The sequence below is a fragment of the Tachysurus vachellii genome, chromosome 4, assembly GCF_030014155.1.
Source record: "Tachysurus vachellii isolate PV-2020 chromosome 4, HZAU_Pvac_v1, whole genome shotgun sequence".
Taxonomy (NCBI): Eukaryota; Metazoa; Chordata; class Actinopteri; order Siluriformes; family Bagridae; genus Tachysurus; species Tachysurus vachellii.
The window spans coordinates 6,030,804-6,054,030 of record NC_083463.1 but is presented as its reverse complement, the minus strand read 5'-3'; the positions used below and the strand labels follow the sequence as shown (position 1 = coordinate 6,054,030).

The window sequence follows — 23,227 nt, the reverse complement described above, 5'->3', positions numbered from 1 at the left end:
AGAATGCACTTATTCCTGGAGGTCAAGGTTTTCCACACACACATGCGCACACACACACACACACACACACACACACCCACACACACACACACACAATTAAAAAAATACAGTACTCAGTCACAGCTATTCACAGGGGCAATATTTAACTATTCCACTTGCCAAAACAGAGAACTTAAAAGTAACTTAAAGAGTGAGAAGGCACACAGAAACACAGCTTAGACAGAGCTCCGGACTGGACCAGGGACCATGGAGCTGTGAGGTGGCAATTCTACCAGCTGTCCCATCATGCCACACCGCACTCACATAATGACATTTATAGGCAGGGAATGAGGAAACTGGAGACAGGCTTTGGTACAACTTAAAATGTGTTCTATTTTACCTTTCTCAATTCTACTGTATCCACACACACATATGCACATAAACAGCTCTAAGCTTCTTGTCTCTGTCACAGCTCACTGCAACTTAGAATATGTGTTAGCTTAATTCCCTGTGAGCACACACTCCTTAACAATTGCTTTCTCCAGCTCCGTCCTCCATTCTCAAACCAGTGCATGGGCACACCCCTGATTCCACATGCACCCATTACCTGACTCAGGCCAGGGAGTCCTGCTAAGAGAGGAAATCCAGCACAATTCTCTGTGCCGCAGGTCTGTGGACCGTCTCTAGTGTTAAAAGGTTGAAGTTCCAGAGTCCAATGGGTAATCCACACATTGGCATCTTTCATATAGTACAGCGAATGGAGCAGGGAGTGGTCTTAACAGAGGGTGAAAGCTCAGCCCAGCAGATACTAACTGAGGATGAGGACTGCCAATTTGATAGCCAAACACACATTCTCTATCGTTCTGTACTTAGTCTCTCTCACACAAAGCTTGGGGTTGCGTGTGCCTGGGACAATGTCTCCTTGCAAAAAAAGGAAGTAAGAAGTCAGGACCATATAAAAATGATCTGCCACAAAGTGCAGTTTTTGACTGAGCAAAAGCCTGTTAGCATGGCTCAGTCCAGTAGACCTAATCTGAGGCTCCATTTTTAATGAGATCAGTCAGATAGTTGAAGACCTACGATAATAACCATTTAGTTCTTGGGTTTGGGGCATGCCACAAACATTGCTGTCTAACCTATGTGGAGACACACCAATCAGTGGATTTGCCAGCTGGAGTTTGTATCGTGCCATGCACGACCTGCAATCATTACCACAAATGACCAGTCAATGTTAGAAAGCAAAGAGCCAAATCAATGTATTGTCCTGTCTTAAGCGTTCCGCCAATGGATTATGGTCCACGGATCTTTGGGACCAACAAGTGTGTAATTTCTTACTGTATTTAAGTGTCATGGGTCACTCAGTATAATCTATCCTTCATAATCAAAAAATAACAGCTGAATCACTGGCCATCTTCAAAAAAAAAAGAAGATCTACCTTTTATTGAAACACTTAAACTATCGCTTATTTCCCCTGCTTGTTTTATGTGAATATTAAAAAACAAACAAACAGTGTTTTAGGTTGATGGTGTCCAAAATACAAAGCCTTTAACCAAATGAACCAGTGTTTACAGTATGTATTAATTGATAGAACATGTGATACCACATTTAGTAGCTGCTATAATGCTGTATTTTGCTGTAATCATGGTGGCTATACATAATTGTTCTAGCCTTAGCAAACAAAATAAGTAAAATCAAAATTTCCAACCAAACTACAACAAAATATTTTTGCATTTAAGATTAAAATACTGATTTTATTACATGAATTTATTCTGTTTATAGCTAGAGTGCATTAAGAAATTGATTTAACACAATCTCTAAACATCTGAACGAACCACTGACTACATTCACTTAACAGTTAAGAAATTGTTTGTATAGTGTAATACTGTCATAATGTAAAAAAAAAAAAAAAAAAGACATATTTTTCACGTTTCTTGTTATGGAATGATTTAATCCATTTCTTTGTTTCAGGAGAAATTGTTCAGCATTGCATCTACAAACTGGTCCTGGAGGAAAGTTATTTCATTTTGTTTGTCTACCAAACAGAATGAGTATTAAAGATAGCTACAGTTCTCTGTTTCAGTTGATTGAACAATCTCGGTGGCTCTAGTCAGCATGAACCTATAAATCATGTGCTACAATATTTTCAATATAAAACCAATGAATCTGGATTTCATAATTGATCTATTCATACATACAAATGCAGGATGTTGCCACCATAGTCCACCATAATAGGAGAAAAAACATGTGTACCATTTTTTCTCAATACACACATTGTGAAGAATAAGCTATTTAATGGCTTAATTAATTAAGCAGTAACTAACTGTGATCCCCTGGAAGGAATTTAAGGATCTGGTGCAGGACCTCTCTGTGTTGTATCATGTCTCTACCACAGTGTTCTACAGCCTGATGACTAAATGAGATGTTCTATTGACAGATCGCTCACCAAGGGGCCTGCACTTGACACCAGCAGAAAGACAAGCCAGCTGATAGCTAAATTCCAGCAGTAGGAAACTGGAGCTTGTATGCCAAACAGAATGAGTGTTAAAGATAGCTACTGTACAGTTCTCTGTTCTTTTAAGGGCATAATTACATACATTTAAAACGTCCTTCTCTGTTTCAGTTGATTCAACAATCTCAGTGCTCTAGTCATCATGGACCTATAAATCATGTGTTACAATATTTTCAATATAAAACCAATGAATCTGGATTTCATAATTGATCTATTCATACATACGAATGCAGGATGTTGCATAAGTCCACCATAATAGGAGAAAAACATGTGTACCACACATTGATTTACAATATGCAAATTCAAAAGGATTGAATTATGTGGATTTTTTCTTTCTTTTAACAGATACAATTTTATATACAGATATAATACATAACGATATAATGTATACTTAAAAAAGACAACACATACTGTACATTAAACGTGATGAAGCCTAAATTATGGGCCATTGTTTAGTGTTTAATTAACATGCATGTTGACCTTATTAACTAACTAACTTTACTACTATAGCTAAGTTAGTAACAGAGTTTCAATTTATATTATCACATAGTAAACTCATGTGCATCACCTGTCTTCTGCTATCCTGGTGAACTTTTACCGCTGTGCGATTGAGAGCAGCCTGGCCAACTGTGTCACAGTCTGGGTATGGGAGCTGCACAGCCGTAAGGCACTGCAACAGGTGGTGAAAATCGTCCAGCTCATCACAGGAACTTCACTTTCAGACATTGATTACGTCCAAAGGAAACGCTCCTCTCACCCTGCCCATAGGTACAGTAGGTGCTTCAAGAGCCTCTGGACATAAACCAGCAGACTCAGGAACAGCTTTTTCCAAAGTGTCTCCTTATTTACACAACCTCTTTCAGCTCCTCCCTTCTGGCAGGCGCTACAGAACTTTGCTTACTAAAACTACCAGACACAGGAACATTTTCTTTCCCCAGGCAACCACACTGATCAACAACTCACCATAATTATATTCATTGCTTCATATCTATAAGTACTGCATTATCAGGACTGTCAGTCATCACATCATCTGTATATATTACACACACTACTGCTGCTATATTTTGTACAAAAAGCATAATATTGCACAATATTGTTATCCCCCCCCCACACACACACACTCCCACACTTTATATACATAACTGATCAGTAATTTTCTGTATTGAAATTTAATACTCATTCTGTCTATATAGTATCCCATCGTCTGCATTGTCTTGTATAGTTTGTATAGTATAGTGTTATTTATGTCTGTACTTTTGAGAGTCACAAACAGCTGGAACCTAATTCCTTGTGTGTGTCAACACACTTGGCCAATAAATCTGATTCTGATTCTGATACAGCCTGATCAACTGTGTCGCAGTCTGGGTATAAGACCGTAAGGCACTGCAACAGGTGGTGAAAATCGTCCAGCTCATCACAGGAACTTCATTTTCAGACATTGATTACGTCCAAAGGAAACGCTGTCTGCATCAAGCTCGCAGCATTATTAAAGACTCCTCTCACCCTGCCCATAGGTAGGTGCTTCAAGAGCAATTGTTAGTATAAACCAGCAGACTCAAGAACAGTTTTTTCCCAACTGTCTCCTTACTGACACTCCACCGGTATATTATTTCTATATAGTATATAAAATACAACACCCTGTATAATTTGTCTATAGCACCCAACCTGTATACCATAGCATATTCATCTGTATATTATCCTGTTCATACTGTAAATACTATACATTTTGCACTTGCTGCTTTTGATTAGATGCCAAATTGCATTAATGACAATACATTTAAATCTAATCTAATCTAATCTAATCTGATGTTAAGAGGTAAGCAAAGCATTTCTCTACAGATCTGCAATCGGATCATTAAACGTGGTTTTCAACCTTTTAACTTTTGGAAGTAACCAGATTTTGAAATGATAGAACTGCCTTGTGATTGAGAGACATGCAAAAAAGAAAGATATTTCAGTCCAGGAAATCCAGTAGAACTACACAGTAGTTCTAAAAGTTGAAAATGTCAAAGGGTCACCATGGGAACAGGTTTTCCGTGCCACACTTTAGTGCATTAAATGCAAATCTTTCTCAGACATGCTTTTAACCTGTAAATGCATGATTTGATGTATTGTACTGCTGCCACATGTCTAATGTACTGCATTAATAAGTACTGGTGCTAATAATAAAGTGAAAGTGAATAAGATAAGATATTCCTTTGTTCATCCCACAATGGGGAAATTTCTCTGTTACAGCAGCAAAAATACTGTATATAAAAAGAATAAAGAATAAAGACATAATATAATCTACAGTATATACAAAACAAAAATGTACAAAAAGAGTAGTGATTACACTGAAGACATATTGCACATAAATAGTGTTATTTATGTCTGTACTTTTGAGAGTCACAAACAGCTGGAACCAAATTCCTTGTGTGTGTCAACACACTTGGCCAATAAATCTGATTCTGATTCTTGAACCCCGATCCTCCGATCAACACCCCAGAGCATTATCCAGTTGAGCCACCACTGCCCCAGTTGAGCCACCACTGCCCCAATAGCAGCAGGGAGAATAGACATATAGAGAATAGCAGCAGGGAGAATAGACATATAGAGAATAGCAGCAGGGAGAATAGACATATAGAATAGACATATGGAGAATAGCAGCAGGGAGAATAGACATATAGAGAATAGCAGCAGGGAGAATAGACATATAGAGAATAGCAGCAGGGAGAATAGACATATAGAATAGACATATAGAGAATAGCAGCAGGGAGAATAGACATATAGAATAGACATATAGAGAATAGCAGCAGGGAGAATAGACATATAGAGAATAGCAGCAGGGAGAATAGACATATAGAGAATAGCAGCAGGGAGAATAGACATATAGAGAATAGCAGCAGGGAGAATAGACATATAGAATAGACATATGGCTTTGTTCATGCATTGTTTTGGGCAACATGACAGTATATTTTGCACTTTTGTGACCTAATTTTTTTTTTAGATCACAGTAATGGAACCTGGCTGCAAAAAAAAAAGCTTGAAATCCTCTTGTACAGTTTACCTAATCCAAACATGACACGTGCCCTCTAGCCACGCCCCTTAGAGCAAGTCTTGGCGCACTAAGCTCCTCCCCCTGGTGGTTTGTCGTTGTTACAGACGAGTTGACTAACTTCCGGCTTAACTTAAAAAAAAAAAAAAAAAGACAGTTTCAGATAGAATGGTTAGTTTGACCATGTAAAGCAGACTATCATACGTATATTTTCTTGTTACGAAGCTTGTTACTAATTTCCGGTATGGATGATCAGATCAGTTCCAGTACAGATGATGAAAAACTGCCCTGTGATCAGTTTACAGACTGTAAAAACTCCGATCTGGAGGATATTTTGGATTTGGCTGGCGGTGCAAAAGACGCTATCGAGAGACACCGATCTGAAGATTCGACCATGGACATAAAAACAGAAACGATCCTAGAAAAACAGGAAGCTAAAGCACCGTTGTCACAATGTAAGTAGTGACCGTTAACTTCCGCTTTCCCTACACTTAAAAACGATGAATCTATATATCATTTACAATGCAAAATATATAAGAAATAGTTATTTTAGAGTAATATAAGTCTAGTAGACCAGCGGACCATTCAGGTACCACGGTTTCATCCGGGGCTTTAAGGTAGCAGTTAGCTATATGTCTATGGCAGTTAGCAAGCTAAAGGGCACCTTGTTGACTGGGTGATTCCATCCCACTATTATGGTGGCATTTGTTTCCCACTGATATTATATTCACATATAAAGTTAAAGTAAAATCATAAACACTGGTAAAACACACAAAAAAACACGTCCTCTACAACTAAACCATGTGCATAAATCAGATAAATAGTTTAACACATGAATAAAACTTAACTACCTTGAAATATAATCATTTGAATACTTCACAATCTTTTTGCATTAATGTCTGAATTCTTCTGTCTTTTTTATGATTAAAAAAATAAACAAAAAACACATTTTATCCCACATTCGCTCAACCGTGTTCTTGAGAACACATTGACCCTTCCACAAATTTCCTCAAGATTGTGTAAAAAAAGAAAAGAAGAATAATAAAAATAAAATCTCATTCTTTTTCTTCCGTTCATTCTTATTCTCATTCTGTTTCTTTTTTTATTCATTGATAGTGTGACATCACTCGTGAGGTCATTTCAGAAGTTCAACCCTGTTACCTAAATTATAGCCTGAAAGCGATTATTGTTAATATAATATTTTAATATTAGAAAATTTGTCTTTAAAATACAATAAATTCTTTATTGCCGGTATTATGGATGCTAGTTACAGGGTGTCTAAAAAAAAAAAAAAAAAATCAGCTACTGATAAGAGTAAAACATCTATTTAATTTAGCATTAATTGTTTACACAATCTTCTACCTGTTTGTTTATATATATATATTTATTAATATAACCTGAATAATACATATCAGGATGGTGTATGCATTTGTTTAGTGTGTTTAGGTTTTATTCAAAGGGAAACTAGTTCATGAACATATTTCAAAATATGCCATCTTTAATAAGTGTTTCGGTTATTCTGGGATTAAATAATAAACCCATAGTGCCGGAAGTGTCTCATTTCATTTCATTTCATTTCATCACACACCTGTATTGTTTGATGTCCTTGAAAGAAAGAGAGGAACCAATTTTTTTTTTTACTTGTTGCCATTAAAATATGTGTTCAGGATGCCGTCTCTACGAGCTTTAGTTATGAAAAACGTTAGAACAATGATGGTGACATGCTTTAAGACGAGACATAACACACCCATGGCATGAAATACAGTAGATCAGTTCATCACAAAAAAAAAAGCTAAACTGGATCTGAATATTAACCACATACACATACTGGTTGAATGGTCGATCTATCTTTAGTTAAGTTACCATTTCTAAATCTACCACTTGTTTTCCATTCACAGTATCTGACCCTAAAACTTCTTTTACTTTTGTCTTTTACTTTCACACCAGTTTTTTTTTTTGCTTTACAGAGACAAAGGCGTTAACCGAGTGTGTTGCTGTGCTGACAGAAAAAGCCACAAATGAACGCTAAAAGAACACAATTACTTTTCACTTGAAACTTATGAATAAATTAGACGACACATGCAGCCACAAGAAACGAATTTATGCGAGCATTACAAACAGGTTATATTAAACAGCACCTGTGGCTGTCTGTCTGTCTGTCTATATATACATATATGCAATTGTGCAATTGAGCAATCTCTTAACAGCAGGAAGTTCATTCCAATCATGTGATTCATGACAGGAAACTGCAGGTTGACCAAAAACAACACTTTCTGTTAAGATATTGCGCAATCACCACTTACAAGGGCCTAATAATTAGACGTTTTGACTTCTCAGAATTCTCAGTACTCAGGAGAAGGAAGAACATATAGGATTAGGTTTAAAAATTAATACTATACACTTGAGAATTTTATTAGATTTTTTCAAGCTTAAAAATGTATTATATAGATACAAAAAAACTGTAAAGCTTACTTATAGGTTGTCTTTTCTGAGACTGTAGTCAGATTATCTCTAATAAACCAGATAGTAACACAATTACACCTAAATGATGATTATTTTTTTTTTAACCTTGAGAATTTTTTCAATTATAAGTTCTAGATATTGAAACCTGTGTACTAGTAATAGAATTTGTTGTGTTTAGTTATGTTATAATATATTAAATTACATCTGTATATCGGTAAAGAAATAGTTTCATTTCAGCATGTGGTAATTCCCTTATATTCGCTCACTAACCTTTTTCAGTGGCACTTTATGCTCTGTTAGGATTTATTTTTTTCTCCAACTTCTGACCTGATTACTCGCGATGTTATAGCGCTTGACAAGACTTGCTACTTTTCTAAAAAAAAATGTGAACTTTTCTTAACCTTGAAAGCTCACCCATCAGCAGCACCACTGCATTCAGCCTGTCTCGAAAGGTTGAAGTTTGAGGTTATAGAACGAACTTGGTTGGTGTAAAAATCTTTAGGATTATTCTCAAAAAACCCCAGGCACATGTTCCTGTAGCAGCTTTTCCCTTGGTTCCATGATGTCTCCTGTCTAAAGGGTGGAGTAGTTAGAAGGTGGTAAGGATGATACACTGGTGACTCAGAGTGCAGGTATCTGGAAGTTTGTGCTTCCATCTAGTGGCTCAAATGGATCTTTGCACCCATTAAAAATGGGGCATGAGGACAGCTGAAACTGTGCTAGCTGTAATTACAAAACAGCTCAACTAAAACACGACTTGATACTTCGATATAATCAGAAAAACGAAGCAAATACCGGGCTGCATTATCATGAAATAATTTCATATAATCATCATATAGAAAGTGGGATTTAAATTGGTTTTTAGATACTTTAAATTTCATGCTTGTGTATAAAGCAGACGCATGGAACAAGAACATGATTAACAGAGGTGCTAACACTGCCATTTCTCAATATGTCAATATTTTTCAATATTTACTGACGTTTAATTCCAATACTCGAGAATGCCAAGTATTCAGAATGTGTCTAATTACCAGGATGTGTTCTTCCTTCAGCGGGAATGAATTAGTGTTAAGTCTGTAAGGAACTCAGAAATGACTCTGACCTGTTAGTTCATCAGGAGCTCTTGGTTGCACAATTCCATTCAGCTACAATCTGTTGTAGAAAGGACATTATTTACTGTCCAGTGTCACTCAAATGAGGATGAGGTTCCCTTTTGTGTCTGGTTCCTCTCAAGGTTTCTTCCTCATATCATGAGTTTTTCCTCACCAACGTCACCTCAGGCTTGTACATTAGGGATAAATGTTAGAGATAAATAGTAACTTAATTTTAAACTTTTTAAAATTCTACATTTTTATCATGTTTTTATATTTCTGTAAAGCTGCTTTGAGACAATGTGAAATACGTGTGGTGTTAAATTTTGATATCGTTTAAAATCTCAGAGGGTCAAGTTTATAAATCCCTGCTTTAGAACAAGGATCCATTTCTGCCATCTGCTGGACGTTTCTATTCACACTGCTGTGGAAATGATTTCATCTATTTGTGGAGATTTTTCTTAAAGAATTTATAGAATTTGTTAATTATTTGTCTACCAGCGAATTTGCAAGTGAAAACACTGTTTACTGCTTAAAGACAAATATGATATAAATAACGTAGATATAAAATAAATCCTAATGTTAATAGCGTAAATTAAATATCGCTAGAAATGTGATGATCGCAGCTTGGGTCAGGTCTCACAACGATGCGTTTCATCGTAGAGTTTTACTTTAATAACACAAAAAATCTTCGAGAGCAGAAATTGGTTTATTATCAGCGTTTACTTTGATGATAGAAATATTTGTGTGGGGCAAAAAAAACCTGGAACTTTTCTATGAATTTATTGACTCTAGTAAGCTAGATAAAAACATAAATACAAGTGCCTCTTGGGAAAAGAGTTAAAGTAGTGCAACGTATTGCTTATTTAATCATTTTAAAATACCTGATAAAATTAGCACAGCTTCGTCTTGTTCTAGAAGATTCTGTGGTGTACTTGTATGTCACATGTTTTATTTTATGTCTTTAATTCTTATAATAACAAAAATCTCTGTGTTAAACCTGAAATTGATCAGTACTCATTGATCAGAATTTTCTTCCTCTCTTTTCTCCCCTGACCCGCTCATGTTGCACGTGTGCAGTCGTTCGCATTGCTAAGCGTGAGGTAGAACTCTCGTGCTTCAGGAAGAAATTTTCTGTCACCTTGTAAACAGTTTCTGTCTGTGCATATTTGTGTTTCAGTGTGGGATCTGCTGTACTGGCGTGACGTTCAGAAGACGGCGTGTGTGTTCGGAGCGACGCTGTCGCTATTGATCTCTCTGAGTCTGCTCAGCATCATCAGCGTGTGTTCGTACATCTCTCTGGCTCTGTTATCCATCACCATCTGCTTCCGGATCTACAGAGGAATCACGGATGCGCTACAGAAGAGCGAAAACACTCACCCGTTTAAGTGAGCAACATGCACATACACAAGCTGTAGGTGTGCACCGTGTGGAGTACTAAAGCTGTTAAATACTGACTTTTTGTTTGTGTGTGTGTGTGTGTATATGAATCTCTGTGTGTTTGTTTGTGGTTTTGTGTGTGTGTTCCTGTATGTGTGTGTTTGCGTGTGCGTGCATACGCACGTTCTCATGTTTGTGTGTCTGTGTGTATGCGTGTCCGTGTGTGTTTGTGTGTTTGCCTGTGCTCATGCGTGTATGTGTTTGTGTTTGCGTATGCGTGTTTAGATTATATCTGGAGCAGGATGTCACTCTACCAGCTGATGTCATTCAAAAACACAGTGACGTTCTGTTGAAGTACATCAATACCGCTGTGAAAGCACTGAAGCATCTTTTCCTTGTGGAGGATCTGATCGACTCACTGAAGGTACGAATATTAATATTAATAATAATAATAATAACAATAACAACAACGACAGTGGATGATGTTTCTGTGTGTTAATTGTGTACAGGGAGCTGGGCTGCTGTATGTTTTGACCTATGTTGGTTCTGTGTTTAATGGACTCACTCTTCTCATTATCGGTAAGTGTTCGTCATCTCCGAATATGTGCCAAATGTAAATACACCAGTGCTAAAATGTGAAATATGATGCATACTTATTTCTTTTTATTGCTCAAATTCTTCTTGCTGTTCTCTTTTCATATGTGTATATATATGTGTATGTATGTATGTATGTATGTATGTATGTATGTATATTGTCGCTGTCGGGCGGAATCCTCGTATCTCCAAAACCGTTACTTTTCAGGAAATTAAAAAAAACGCTGTACCTTATCTGGAGTGCACAGGGTTTAGTCCGCGTTGCAGTGGATTGTCTTGCGCTAAATTCCTGTCCTCAGACGAGCACCAGAACTAGCGGGGGTCAAGATTTTTTTTTCTTTGAGCCCAGTGTTTTGAAGACATTTACCTCAGAAGACGTGTTGATTCGTTGCGACTCTTCTTGAGGAGAAATATGCCGTGAAGCTCTCCCGCGGAGTGAGGAAGAGGTGGACAGTTGAAGTGTCCAATGGAGTTATGAGATTTGTGTTCAAGCTATTTTCAAGACTTTAGATTGGTTAATAACTTGTAAAAATAACAGACCCACGTGGGGACTGACCAATAGCATCGATATGTGAAAAAATATGAAATTGACCAAATTTGGACATACAAGGTTTCCGCCCGATAGATAGATAGATAGATAGATAGAGATTTATATAATATATAGATAGACCGATATATAGATAATATTTATTTATTTATTGTTTTTTTTAAATCTGATATATGGAAGTGAATGTAATCCTCATATCATCAGTGTGTTGCAGTCATGCCAGACTGAAAAGCAATCAATCCACTACATTTACTTCAGACCAAAATATCAGCATTTATTTAATGCAAAAAAAAATAGTGCTAACGAATATTTGTTCAAATAAGACCTTGAGATATGTCTCCAAAACTAAATACCAGAGCTTTAATCATCTCTGCCTCCTCCTTCCTTTAGTTCTTCCATTATTCATATTCTTTTCTAGTCTTACATCTTCTAACATCTCCCATGGGTTATTCATCAAGTTCCTCCCTTGTATGACTTCTCTTGTCCTTCCTCTGATTCCTCTTGAACTTCTGTTTTTCATTTACACATTATAATCAAGTTAATTTATTCTGAAGTGACACAATTAAACTGTTTAATTTCCAACTTCAAGAGCATAACAGTGACTGAGCCATGATTGGTGAACTCCACATCACCCTCTGGTTCCACCCTCAGACTAGCAGTGCGAGCTAATCCATTCTGAAGCCACTTCCATACTAACTATCCCTCCTCTTGCTAACTATTCCCTTCATTTCCTTCTCTAATACCTGTTTAGTTCCACCTTCTCCGTGAGCCTTGCGTGTCTCCTCCCCTAGATGAAGCATTAAATAGAATAGACTAGAATTGAAGATATTAATTTGCCACATAGACAACACCAACTATGGAGGTTGGGGTCAGAGCAAAGGGTCAGCCATTATACAGCGCCCCGGGAGCAGTGAGGGTTAAGGGCCTCGCACAAGGGCCCAACAGTGGCAGTTTGGCAGTGCTGAGGCTTGAACCTTGATCCTCCAATCAACAACCTAGAGCCTTAACCACTTAAGCCACCACTTCCTTTATTGTCTGGCTCTTTCTGTGAGGCCTCAGTTTAGCACAGTGGTGCATGAGTACAAAGAAAACGTTCATACACGTTTCAAGTCAAGTCTGTTTATCACTCACTCACTTATCTTCTACCTCTTATCCGAACTACCTCGGGTCACGGGGAGCCTGTGCCTATCTCAGGTGTCATCGGGCATCAAGGCAGGATACACCCTGGACGGAGTGCCAACCCATCACAGGGCACACACACTCATTCACTCACGCAATCACACACTACGGACAATTTTCCAGAGCTGCCAATCAACCTACCATGCATGTCTTTGGACCGGGGGAGGAAACCAGAGTACCCGGAGGAAACCCCTGAGGCACGGGGAGAACATGCAAACTCCACACACACAAGGTGGAGGCGGGAATCGAACCCCCAACCCTGGAGGTGTGAGGCGAACGTGCTAACCACTAAGCTACCGTGCCCCCCAAGTCTGTTTATGGTTTATAAAATTTTTAATTGTACGTCATGTTAAAAAAAAAAAAAAAAAAAAAAAACTGTTGGCTTGTATCTAATCTCCCGTTTCTGACGAAACTTCTCGGACGGCTTGTAACCGCTCTGCTACAGAATGACCTTGCTATAACGACCTCTCTGAGCTTTTCCGGTCTGGTTTCCTGTCACTGCACAGCACAGACACAGCTCTTGTACCAGTCATTAATGCTCTTCTCTTGTCTGCTGTCTCTCATACACCCTCAGTCTCCTCCCTCTGTTAGAGCTCAGTGCAGACATTGATGGAGCAAAAAGAATTTCACTCGCCGCGAAATTTCTGGCACGGTTTACATCTCGTCTCTGGCAGACTCCACTTTGTATCTATTGATAAGCATAAATCCTTTACTGTCCCTGTCACAACGTTTTCCTTCTGATCCGGATCGTAGTCTGCATCATATTTTCTCCTCCTCGGTCACACAATTTTGACGACAACGTCTTCAGTTGTTATGTAAAATGTCACTCAGAGTTACGATGGCATTGGATCCACGGTAATGGCTTTAAATTTAAATTTAAACAACTGCCCAAAGCCGTTCTTAATAGAACCTCTAAGCTTTTTAATGGCAGCGTGTCACTAGTGTGTAAAGCTTTTTTTTTTGTTTTTTTATTGCTTCAAATCGATAAGATTTCCTCTGGCATGAAGCTGAATAACCTGTAACTTATTCAAAATTCATCTCACACCCATCAAATGCTCAGCTCAGATTACACCTGTGACTAGCTGGGCCATCCTGAATTAAGCACAAATAACTTCTCTTTATATTTATATATAAACTGTTTATAGTCACATTGTTGGTTTTTATGGCTTTAAGTATTTACACCCTTACAACTTGCATACTCTGGACCTCTTTGAAAGATCTGCTGCCATAAAACTCTCATAAAACTCAACTCGTGTATTTATGTGATAGATCTAGATCCACATTCTCTAGACATCTCTATTTTTAGGTCTGTTTGCGTTTCTTTTTGACGTCTGACATCTCACACGACTTTTTTTTCCGCACTGTTAACGCGGGTTTGAGCATCAAAACCTAACAAAGCAGAACAGATTTTGCTAGAAATAATAATAGTTAAAAAAAATAGCTAATTAAATCCGCAACCATCCTTAATGCTTCGGAACAGGAAGATTAGTAATTTCTGTTGCCATAATATTTCTTAAATTATATTTCCTTCATTTTCTAAGATGAAAATTGTGTATTGTATGGATATGTTCAGCTGCTCATGCAACCCAAGTTCCATAGTGGGGTTTAATAAAGCATCCATCCATCCATCCATCCATCCAAACTAGTTAAAGATAGAAATGAGTTAAATAATTAATTATATCTTAAATATAGGCAAATTCAGCTAATTCCACTTTTAGATATAGACACATCAACATTTCACTTTCTCAGGTAAAGCAGAGGATGCAAACCTGAATAAAATAAAATATGTAAATTCATTCCTGTAGCTGTACGAATCTTATGTGCTTATGATTTATTTCATAGTGAATCAACTGATGAAATAAATCATAAACACAAAAAGTTTGATTCATGGACAGTCATCAGAATTTACGCTCCAAATATATTATTACTTTATTATTCATTAAGAATCAGTTAACTTAAAACCATAAACTTAAGACTGTCTGGGCCTGTTTTTGTTCATTTGCTGCTATTATTATTATTATTTAATTTTTTTGTTTTAGTAGATTCGATTAGGTTCAACATTATTGTCATTGCACGTGGGTACAAGGCAATGAAATGCAGTTAGCATCTTAGCATCACTGCACAGGGGGTTGCGGAGTTGAAGAGTGTGCTGTGGGGTAAAAGCTCTTCCTTAGCCTTCTGCCCTTGGACTGCAGGCATCTGAACCTTTTCCCAGAGGGTAAATAGTTTATGCACTGGAAGAGAGGTGTCCACGACGATGCAGAATTATTGTCGACATATAAAAGAATACAATAAAAATTTGTGTATATCCACCTATTATTATTATTATTATTAGACATGATGTTTGAGCGGGGGGCACGGTGGCTTAGTGGTTAGAACATTCGCCTCACACCTCCAGGGTTGGGGGTTCGATTCCCGCCTCCGCCTTGTATATGTGGAGTTTGCATGTTCTCCCCGTGCCTCGGGGGTTTCCTCCGGGTACTCCGGTTTCCTCCCCCGGTCCAAAGACATGCATGGTAGGTTGATTGGCATCTCTGGAAAAATTGTCCGTAGTGTGTGATTGTGTGAGTGAATGAGAGTGTGTGTGCCCTGCGATGGGTTGGCACTCCGTCCAGGGTGTATCCTGCCTTGATGTCCAATGACGCCTGAGATAGGCACAGGCTCCCCGTGACCCGAGGTAGTTCGGATAAGCGGTAGAAAATGAATGAATGAATGAATGAATGAATGATGTTTGAGCACACAGAGCAGAGTTCTGTTGCACTCCTTAGGAATAGCTAGTTTTTACCCGTTGTGATGCTAAAGGAGGATTGGCTCCGACTCACACACTCCCTTCAGATGGGTTTGGACTTAGGGGCAGAATAAGGGGCAGATGGTTAACATGAAGCAAAGCTTATCAGTGGCTTTGTTTACTCCCAGAGACGATTCATTTGTAAGCAAGAAGGCAGAGAAGTCAGTTTTGAGCTAAAGAGCTAGGGACTGTTTAATTCAGGGATGGAAGCCAGCAATAGCTCTAGATCCTCAATCAGCTCTGGTGAATAATAAATATCGACACTTCTGTTATGATTTAGAGAATCTGAATTGTCATTTAGTGTAGTGATCATTGATTTCTCTCTTCTCTTGTAGGTGAAGTTGCTGCATTCACCTGTCCAATACTGTATGAAAAATACCAGGTGAGTCTCAACACAATGAAAGGACTAAATCATGACAGGGGATGATGTTCTAGGGGAATAAGCAAGTACCGGGTGGTGTGTTGCAGCTAGAAACGCAGGTCCTAGACGAGCACACTGAGAAGTGTTTTATTCCACTTATAACACAAATATTGGTGTAAAACAAATCTATTTATTTTATTTGTTAATGAATGATTATTTTGATAATGATAATGATTATTTTGAAGACTGAAAACTATCTGAACCTGTTATTGTGAGCTGTTATTATTATTATTATTATTATTATTATTATTATTATTATTATTGATAGTTAGTTATTTAGTTTTATTAGACTAAATTTGATTTGATTAGATTCAACTTTGCACATACAAGGCAATATATTAGTACAGTACAGATATATACTGTATATTCCCTGTACATTTTTATATTTATATTATATATGTATGTATGTATGTATGTAGAATTTACGAAGTACAGAATATAGATGTGAGATATAAAGATATTCCTTAGCCTGCTGGTCTTGAACCTCCTCCAATAGAATAGAATGGGCATAGAAGCCTTTATTATCGCCACATATACATTACAGCACAGTGGAATTCTTTTCTTCACATACCCCAACTGAGGAGGCTGGGGTCAGAGTGCAGGGGCAGCTATGATAGATATCCCCTGGAGTAGGGAGGGTTGATCACCCAGCAGTCAAGGGCCCAGCAGTGGGGCCTTGAACCCCGATCCTCTGATCAACATCCCAGCGCCTTAACTAGTTGAGCCACCACTGCCCCGGTGGTAGGAGGGTAAATGATTGATGGTCAGATGGTCAATGATCGAAGGTAGGAGGGTAAATAGTTTATGGGTTAGGGTTGGGTGGGAGGTGTCCATGACGATGCAGGATTATTGACCATGAAGCTTGATTATCATCCATGAAGTGGAATTTTTCTTTCTTTCTTTTTTTTTGTTAATGTATGCCACATAATTTTTATCCATTTATTGTCACATTTAATGCTGTGGATAAACAAGTCCAAGACTTGTCATCGTGTTAACGTGTCATCGCACTATTTATATCACAGAGTTCTTATGATGTTTATGATGAATAAAATCAGAGGCTGATCAGTTGTGAAAATAAATTTGTTTTTCTGTTTTATCTCTCACAGAAGCAGATCGATCATTACTGCGGTCTGGTGAACAGCTATCTCCAAGACATAGCAAAAAAGTAAGGCTGAAGACCATTCAGTGCTGTGCTGTTTTTTGTTGTTGTTGTTTGTTTTTTTTTTAAACATTAGAAGACATCTTTGTGCAGATCGTTAGGATACAGTTAGGATACACAGCTCAATTCTGAGAGTAACACACACATTTCACATTATTTGCTACGACTGCACTTTCTGTTTTTTTTAAAAAAAATTTTATTTATTTTTTTATTTTTTTATTATTACTATCTTCAGTAGTGTTTGTGGTGCAGGCATGATGACATGGTGACAAACAGCAGGGGCAGATCTGCGGCGTGACAGCTGGTGCCTCTTCCGTGGCACTTGACACTCTAATTAAGGTGGTACTTCAGTACCCCCTAAAGTAATTTCTATTGAGGGCAGAATGAGTGTACTGTCAAAGCCTGTAAAATTTTAAACCCCATGAGGATTCTATTATTTATATGTGCATTCAAATTGGGGGAGAAAAAGGTGTCCTGCGTTGAATTGAATCCCATAATAACAAGGAAAAGAAGATTTGTTTACATATTTGTGAGGAATTAAAGGAAAAAACAGGGACTGTGTTCTGCTAGAACCGTTCGGGTGTATATGTTATTTCACCGAAGCTGTTCTAGTGTCTTGAGGTGGCACCTCTGGGAAAAACACTTTATCGTGGTTCTTCCATTAATATGTCACTTGTCAGTACACCAGATGTAGTTAAGCAAAAAAGGCAAGTGCAAAAAAAGTGCAAGCTCATCACTGACTGTCACTTGGCCTCCATGTCAGCTTGCAAGTTAAATGAGTGGTCATAATGTAGTGGCCAAGTGAAATATTGGACTTTTAATGTCAAAATACATTTACATTTTCTTTGCTTTTGCACAGATAATATTCACAGAGGAACTGAAGCATTTATTAAAAGTATTCTGTATTATAGAAAATAAAGAGAACCTGAAAGAGAACTATCTGATGTGTGAGAGAGTGAGTGTGTGAGAGAGTGAGTGTGTGAGAGAGTGAGTGTGTGAGAGAGTGAGTGTGTGAGAGAGTGAGTGTGTGTGAGAGAGTGAGTGTGTGTGTGTGAGAGTGTGTGTGTGTGTGAGAGTGAGTGTGTGTGTGAGAGTGAGTGTGTGTGTGAGAGTGAGTGTGTGTGTGTGAGAGTGAGTGTGTGTGTGAGAGTGAGTGTGTGTGTGAGAGTGAGTGTGAGTGTGATAATGTGTGTGTTCATGCGAGAGAGAGAGTGTGTGTTCACGCGCAAGAGAGTGAGTGTGTGTTCGCGCGCGAGAGAGAGTGTATGTGCGCGTGAGAAGTTTATTCTTTAACTTTGTTGTTTGTTTATTTTGCAGGATTCAGGCAAAGGTTCATGGACTGAAGAATAAAGCTGAATGAAGAGCAGCAGTGTTGGAATGCAAGCGTTGAACAGCGTGGAGTGTTAGTGTGTTTCTGAAAAGCTGTTGTTACTCTAGTGTGTGTTAATCAATTGCATGTTAAGTAAAAAAAAAAGAAAATCCACTTAAAAATGAATGGATTGTGTATTTTCATTTCCCTGCTTTATTACTTCCCAGTGCTGCAGTGTTTTTCGTTGATTCTCATCTGTGTAAATGAAAGAGTTTATAAAATAATAAAATGAGAGTATTTTTCTGCATCTTTATTTTTAACGTGAATAACATTAGTTCTATCATAAATTAAATATTATGACTGTGAAGATGGATGTAAATCAGATTTACATACAGCTTAATTTTCTCTTTATACTGCTGTTTATCTGTGAACAATTAAATACATGCAAATAAATCATATGAATGAATTTACTGATGTTTCTAACATGTTGTAGTTGATCATCTGTTTAAAGCCTTCTTGTGTGGATATCTCTGTCTGTCCCTGTGTGTGTGTGTGTGTGTGTGTGTGTGTGTGTGTGTGTGTGTGTGTGTGTGTGTGTGTGTGTGTGTGTGTGTGTGTGTTTGTATGTGTGTGAACCAGAGAACTTGCACTATTTCTATTTAAAACGAGTTTTATTAAACTATAGCAGCAACAAAACAATCCAAAACCTTTAAAATGATTAATAATAATAATAAAAAACAAAACAATAAATATACAATAAAGACATGACCCTCTCCACTTAGTGAGACCTACTGAAACAAGGTACTTTGGGCCAAGTGTTAAGATGTTACAAGTAAGGAAACTTTCTCTCTCTCTCTCTCTCTCTCTCTTTCTTACTTTCTCTCTCTTTTCTCTCTCTCTCTCTCACTCCTCTTTTTTCTTTCTTTCTCTCTCTCTCTCTCTCTCTCTCTCTCTCTCTCTCTCTCTCTCTCTCTCTCTCTCTCTCTCTTTCTTACTTTCTCTCTCTTTTCTCTCTCTCTCTCTCACTCCTCTTCTTTCTCTCTCTCTCTCTCTCTCTCTCTCTCTCTCTTTCTTACTTTCTCTCTCTCTTTTCTCTCTCTCTCTCTCACTCCTCTTTTTTCTTTCTTTCTCTCTCTCTCTCTCTCTCTCTCTCTCTTTTTCTTTCTCTCTTTCTCTTCCTTACTCTCTCTCTCTCTCCTCTCCTCTCTCTCTCTCTCTCTTCTCTCTCTTTCTGTCTGTCTGTCTGTCTCTCTCTTTGTCTCTCTGTCTGTCTCTCTCTTTTTCTTTCTCTCTCTTCCTTACTCTCTCTCTCTCTCTCTCTCTCTCTCTCTCTCTCTCTCTCTCTCTCGTTTTCTCTCTCCTCTCTTTTCTCTCTCTCCTCTCTCTCTTTTTCTTTCTCTCTCTCTCTTTTTATTTCTCTCTTTCTCTTCCTTACTCTCTCATTCTCTCTCTTTCTCTCTCCTCTCTCTCTCTCTCTTTTTTTCTTTCTCTCTTTCTCTTCCTTACTCTCTCTCTCTTTCTCCTCTCCTCTCTCTCTCTCTCTCTCTCTCTCTCTCTTTTTCTTTCTTTCTCTTCCTTACTCTCTCTCTCTCTCTCTCTCTCTCTCTCTCTCTCTCTCTCTCTCTCTCTCTCTCTCTCTCTCTCTCTCTCTCTCATTCTCTCTCTCTTTCTCTCTATACACGAGCTATACATGCCACTACTGAGCTCCCCATGTGACTGCGTGTTCTTTACAGTCTTATCTCATCCATCCTGACCCCCTAAGCCCTGGTTGGAGCCTCGTCTCTTGGTGGTGCACTCTGTAGGGATTAGATCTGTATGGACAGCCTGTGACCCATGGGACTGCTGTGGACAGAACCACTTGGAGACTATCACAATGTCTTTGAACTGCCATTGTGTTGGACAGCTTTGTGCTCCGGTCATTAGTGAACGTTTAAAGACTGCCAGGAAGGAAGTAGTGTTAAGTCTGTAATGAACGGGAGCTCTTGGTTGCTTAATTCCACTTGACTACAATCTGTTGTAGAAAGGACATTATTTACATTTACATTATTTCCTTTCCAGTGTGACTCAAATGAGGATGAGGTTCACTTCTGAGTCTGGTTCCTCTCACGGTTCCTTCCTCATAACATCTCACCAGTTTTTTCCTCACCACCATCACCTCAGGCTCGATCATTAAGGATAGATATTAGAGATATATGGAGATGTATAACATTTTTATCCTGTTCTAAAGCTGCTTTGACACAATGTGAATTGTTAAAAGTGCTAAACAAATAAATTTAATTGAATTGAATTTTCTTTCAAGTAAACAGCATGTAAACTGTGCTGCATTAATGTACTTCATGGATTTCCCAGGTACATCCACTTGGTGCTGCTGTTGCTCTTTTGAAAATAGACTCTGGCTTTGTGTGTGTGTGTGTGTGTGTGTGTGTGTGTGTGTGTGTTTCTCCTCTAGATCCATCCTGTAAAATGAAAGCACTCCTGGTAGATAATCATTGACAGAGTGAGAGAGATCAGCTCCAGATTTTGTGTGGTTTTTATATTTGTTACAAAAGTTACTTATTTCACGATGAACAATTACAAGCAACGCCGAAAAGTTGTGTGAGTAAAGAACTGAAGTGAAGTGCAAACATTTGGGGCAAAAATTAGTAAATCGTATAAAGTCACTTTTGACATATTCAGTCAGGTCTAGGTGAGAAGCACTTTGGGGAACTGGTTTAATCGCTCACTCACTCACTCACTCACTCACTCACTCACTCACTCACTCACTCACTCACTGTGCACACTCAGTCTCACTCACTCACTCACTCACTCACTCACTGTGCACACTCAGTCTCACTCACTCACTCACTCATTCACTCACTGTGCACACTCAGTCTCACTCACTCACTCACTCACTCACTCAGTTACTCATTCTGTGTGTACACTCAGTCTCACTCACTCACTCACTCACTGTGTACACTCAGTCTCTCACTCACTCACTCACTCACTCACTCACTGTGCACACTCAGTCTCACTCACTCACTCACTCATTCACTCACTGTGCACACTCAGTCTCACTCACTCACTCACTCATTCACTCACTGTGTACACTCAGTCTCACTCACTCACTCACTCACTCAGTTACTCATTCTGTGTGTACACTCAGTCTCACTCACTCACTCACTGTGTACACTCAGTCTCACTCACTCACTCACTGTGTACACTCAGTCTCTCACTCACTCACTCACTCACTCAGTTACTCATTCTGTGTGTACACTCAGTCTCACTCACTCACTCACTGTGTACACTCAGTCTCACTCACTCACTCACTCACTCAGTTACTCATTCTGTGTGTACACTCAGTCTCACTCACTCACTCACTGTGTACACTCAGTCTCACTCACTCACTCACTGTGTACACTCAGTCTCTCACTCACTCACTCACTCACTCACTCACTCACTCACTCACTCACTCACTCACTGTGTACACTCAGTCTCTCACTCACTCACTCACTCACTCACTCACTCACTCACTCACTCACTCACTGTGTACACTCAGTCTCTCACTCACTCACTCACTCACTCACTCACTCACTCACTGTGTACACTCAGTCTCTCACTCACTCACTCACTCACTCACTCACTCACTCACTCACTGTGTACACTCAGTCTCACTCACTCACTCACTCACTCACTCACTCACTCACTCACTCACTGTGTACACTCAGTTACTCATTCTGTGTGTACACTCAGTCTCACTCCCTCACTCACTCACTCACTCACTCTGTACACTCAGTTACTCATTCTGTGTGTACACTCAGTCTCACTCACTCACTCACTCACTGTGTACACTCAGTTACTCATTCTGTGTGTACACTCAGTCTCACTCACTCACTCACTCACTCACTCACTCACTCACTCACTCACTCACTCTGTACGCTCAGTTACTCATTCTGTGTGTACACTCAGTCTCTCTCACTCACTCACTCACTCACTGTGTACACTCAGTTACTCATTCTGTATATACACTCAGTCTCATTCACTTTCTCACTCACTCACTGTGTACACTCAGTCTCACTCACTCACTCACTCACTCACTCACTCTGTACACTCAGTTACTCATTCTGTGTGTACACTCAGTCTCACTCACTCACTGTGTACACTCAGTCTCACTCACTCACTCACTCACTCACTCACTCACTCACTCACTCACTCACTGTGTACACTCAGTTACTCATTCTGTGTGTACACTCAGTCTCACTCACTCACTCACTCACTCACTCACTCACTCACTCACTGTGTACACTCAGTTACTCATTCTGTGTGTACACTCAGTCTCACTCACTCACTCACTCACTCACTCACTCACTGTGTACACTCAGTTACTCATTCTGTGTGTACACTCAGTCTCACTCACTCACTCACTCACTCACTCACTCACTCACTCACTCACTCACTCACTCTGTACACTCAGTTACTCATTCTGTGTGTACACTCAGTCTCACTCACTCACTCACTCACTCACTCACTCACTCACTCACTCACTCACTCACTGTGTACACTCAGTTACTCATTCTGTGTGTACACTCAGTCTCACTCACTCACTCACTCACTCACTCACTCACTCACTCACTCACTCACTCACTCACTGTGTACACTCAGTTACTCATTCTGTGTGTACACTCAGTCTCACTCACTCACTCACTCACTCGCTCACTCACTCACTGTGTACACTCAGTTACTCATTCTGTGTGTACACTCAGTCTCACTCACTCACTCACTCACTCACTCACTCACT

The 23,227-nt window shown here is 38.9% G+C and overlaps 1 protein-coding gene across 1 annotated transcript; it reads left to right on the top strand.

Annotated features, from left to right (window-relative positions):
• Positions 1-5,615: 5,615 nt before the first annotated feature.
• rtn4a (reticulon 4a) lies at positions 5,616-18,923 on the top strand. The gene is made up of 7 exons (XM_060867495.1): positions 5,616-5,977; positions 10,257-10,464; positions 10,742-10,880; positions 10,966-11,035; positions 15,900-15,946; positions 17,092-17,150; positions 18,462-18,923. The coding sequence occupies exons 1-7, from the start codon at positions 5,767-5,769 to the stop codon at positions 18,502-18,504; spliced, it is 777 nt and encodes a 258-aa protein (XP_060723478.1). The 5' UTR covers positions 5,616-5,766; the 3' UTR covers positions 18,505-18,923.
• Positions 18,924-23,227: the final 4,304 nt, after the last annotated feature.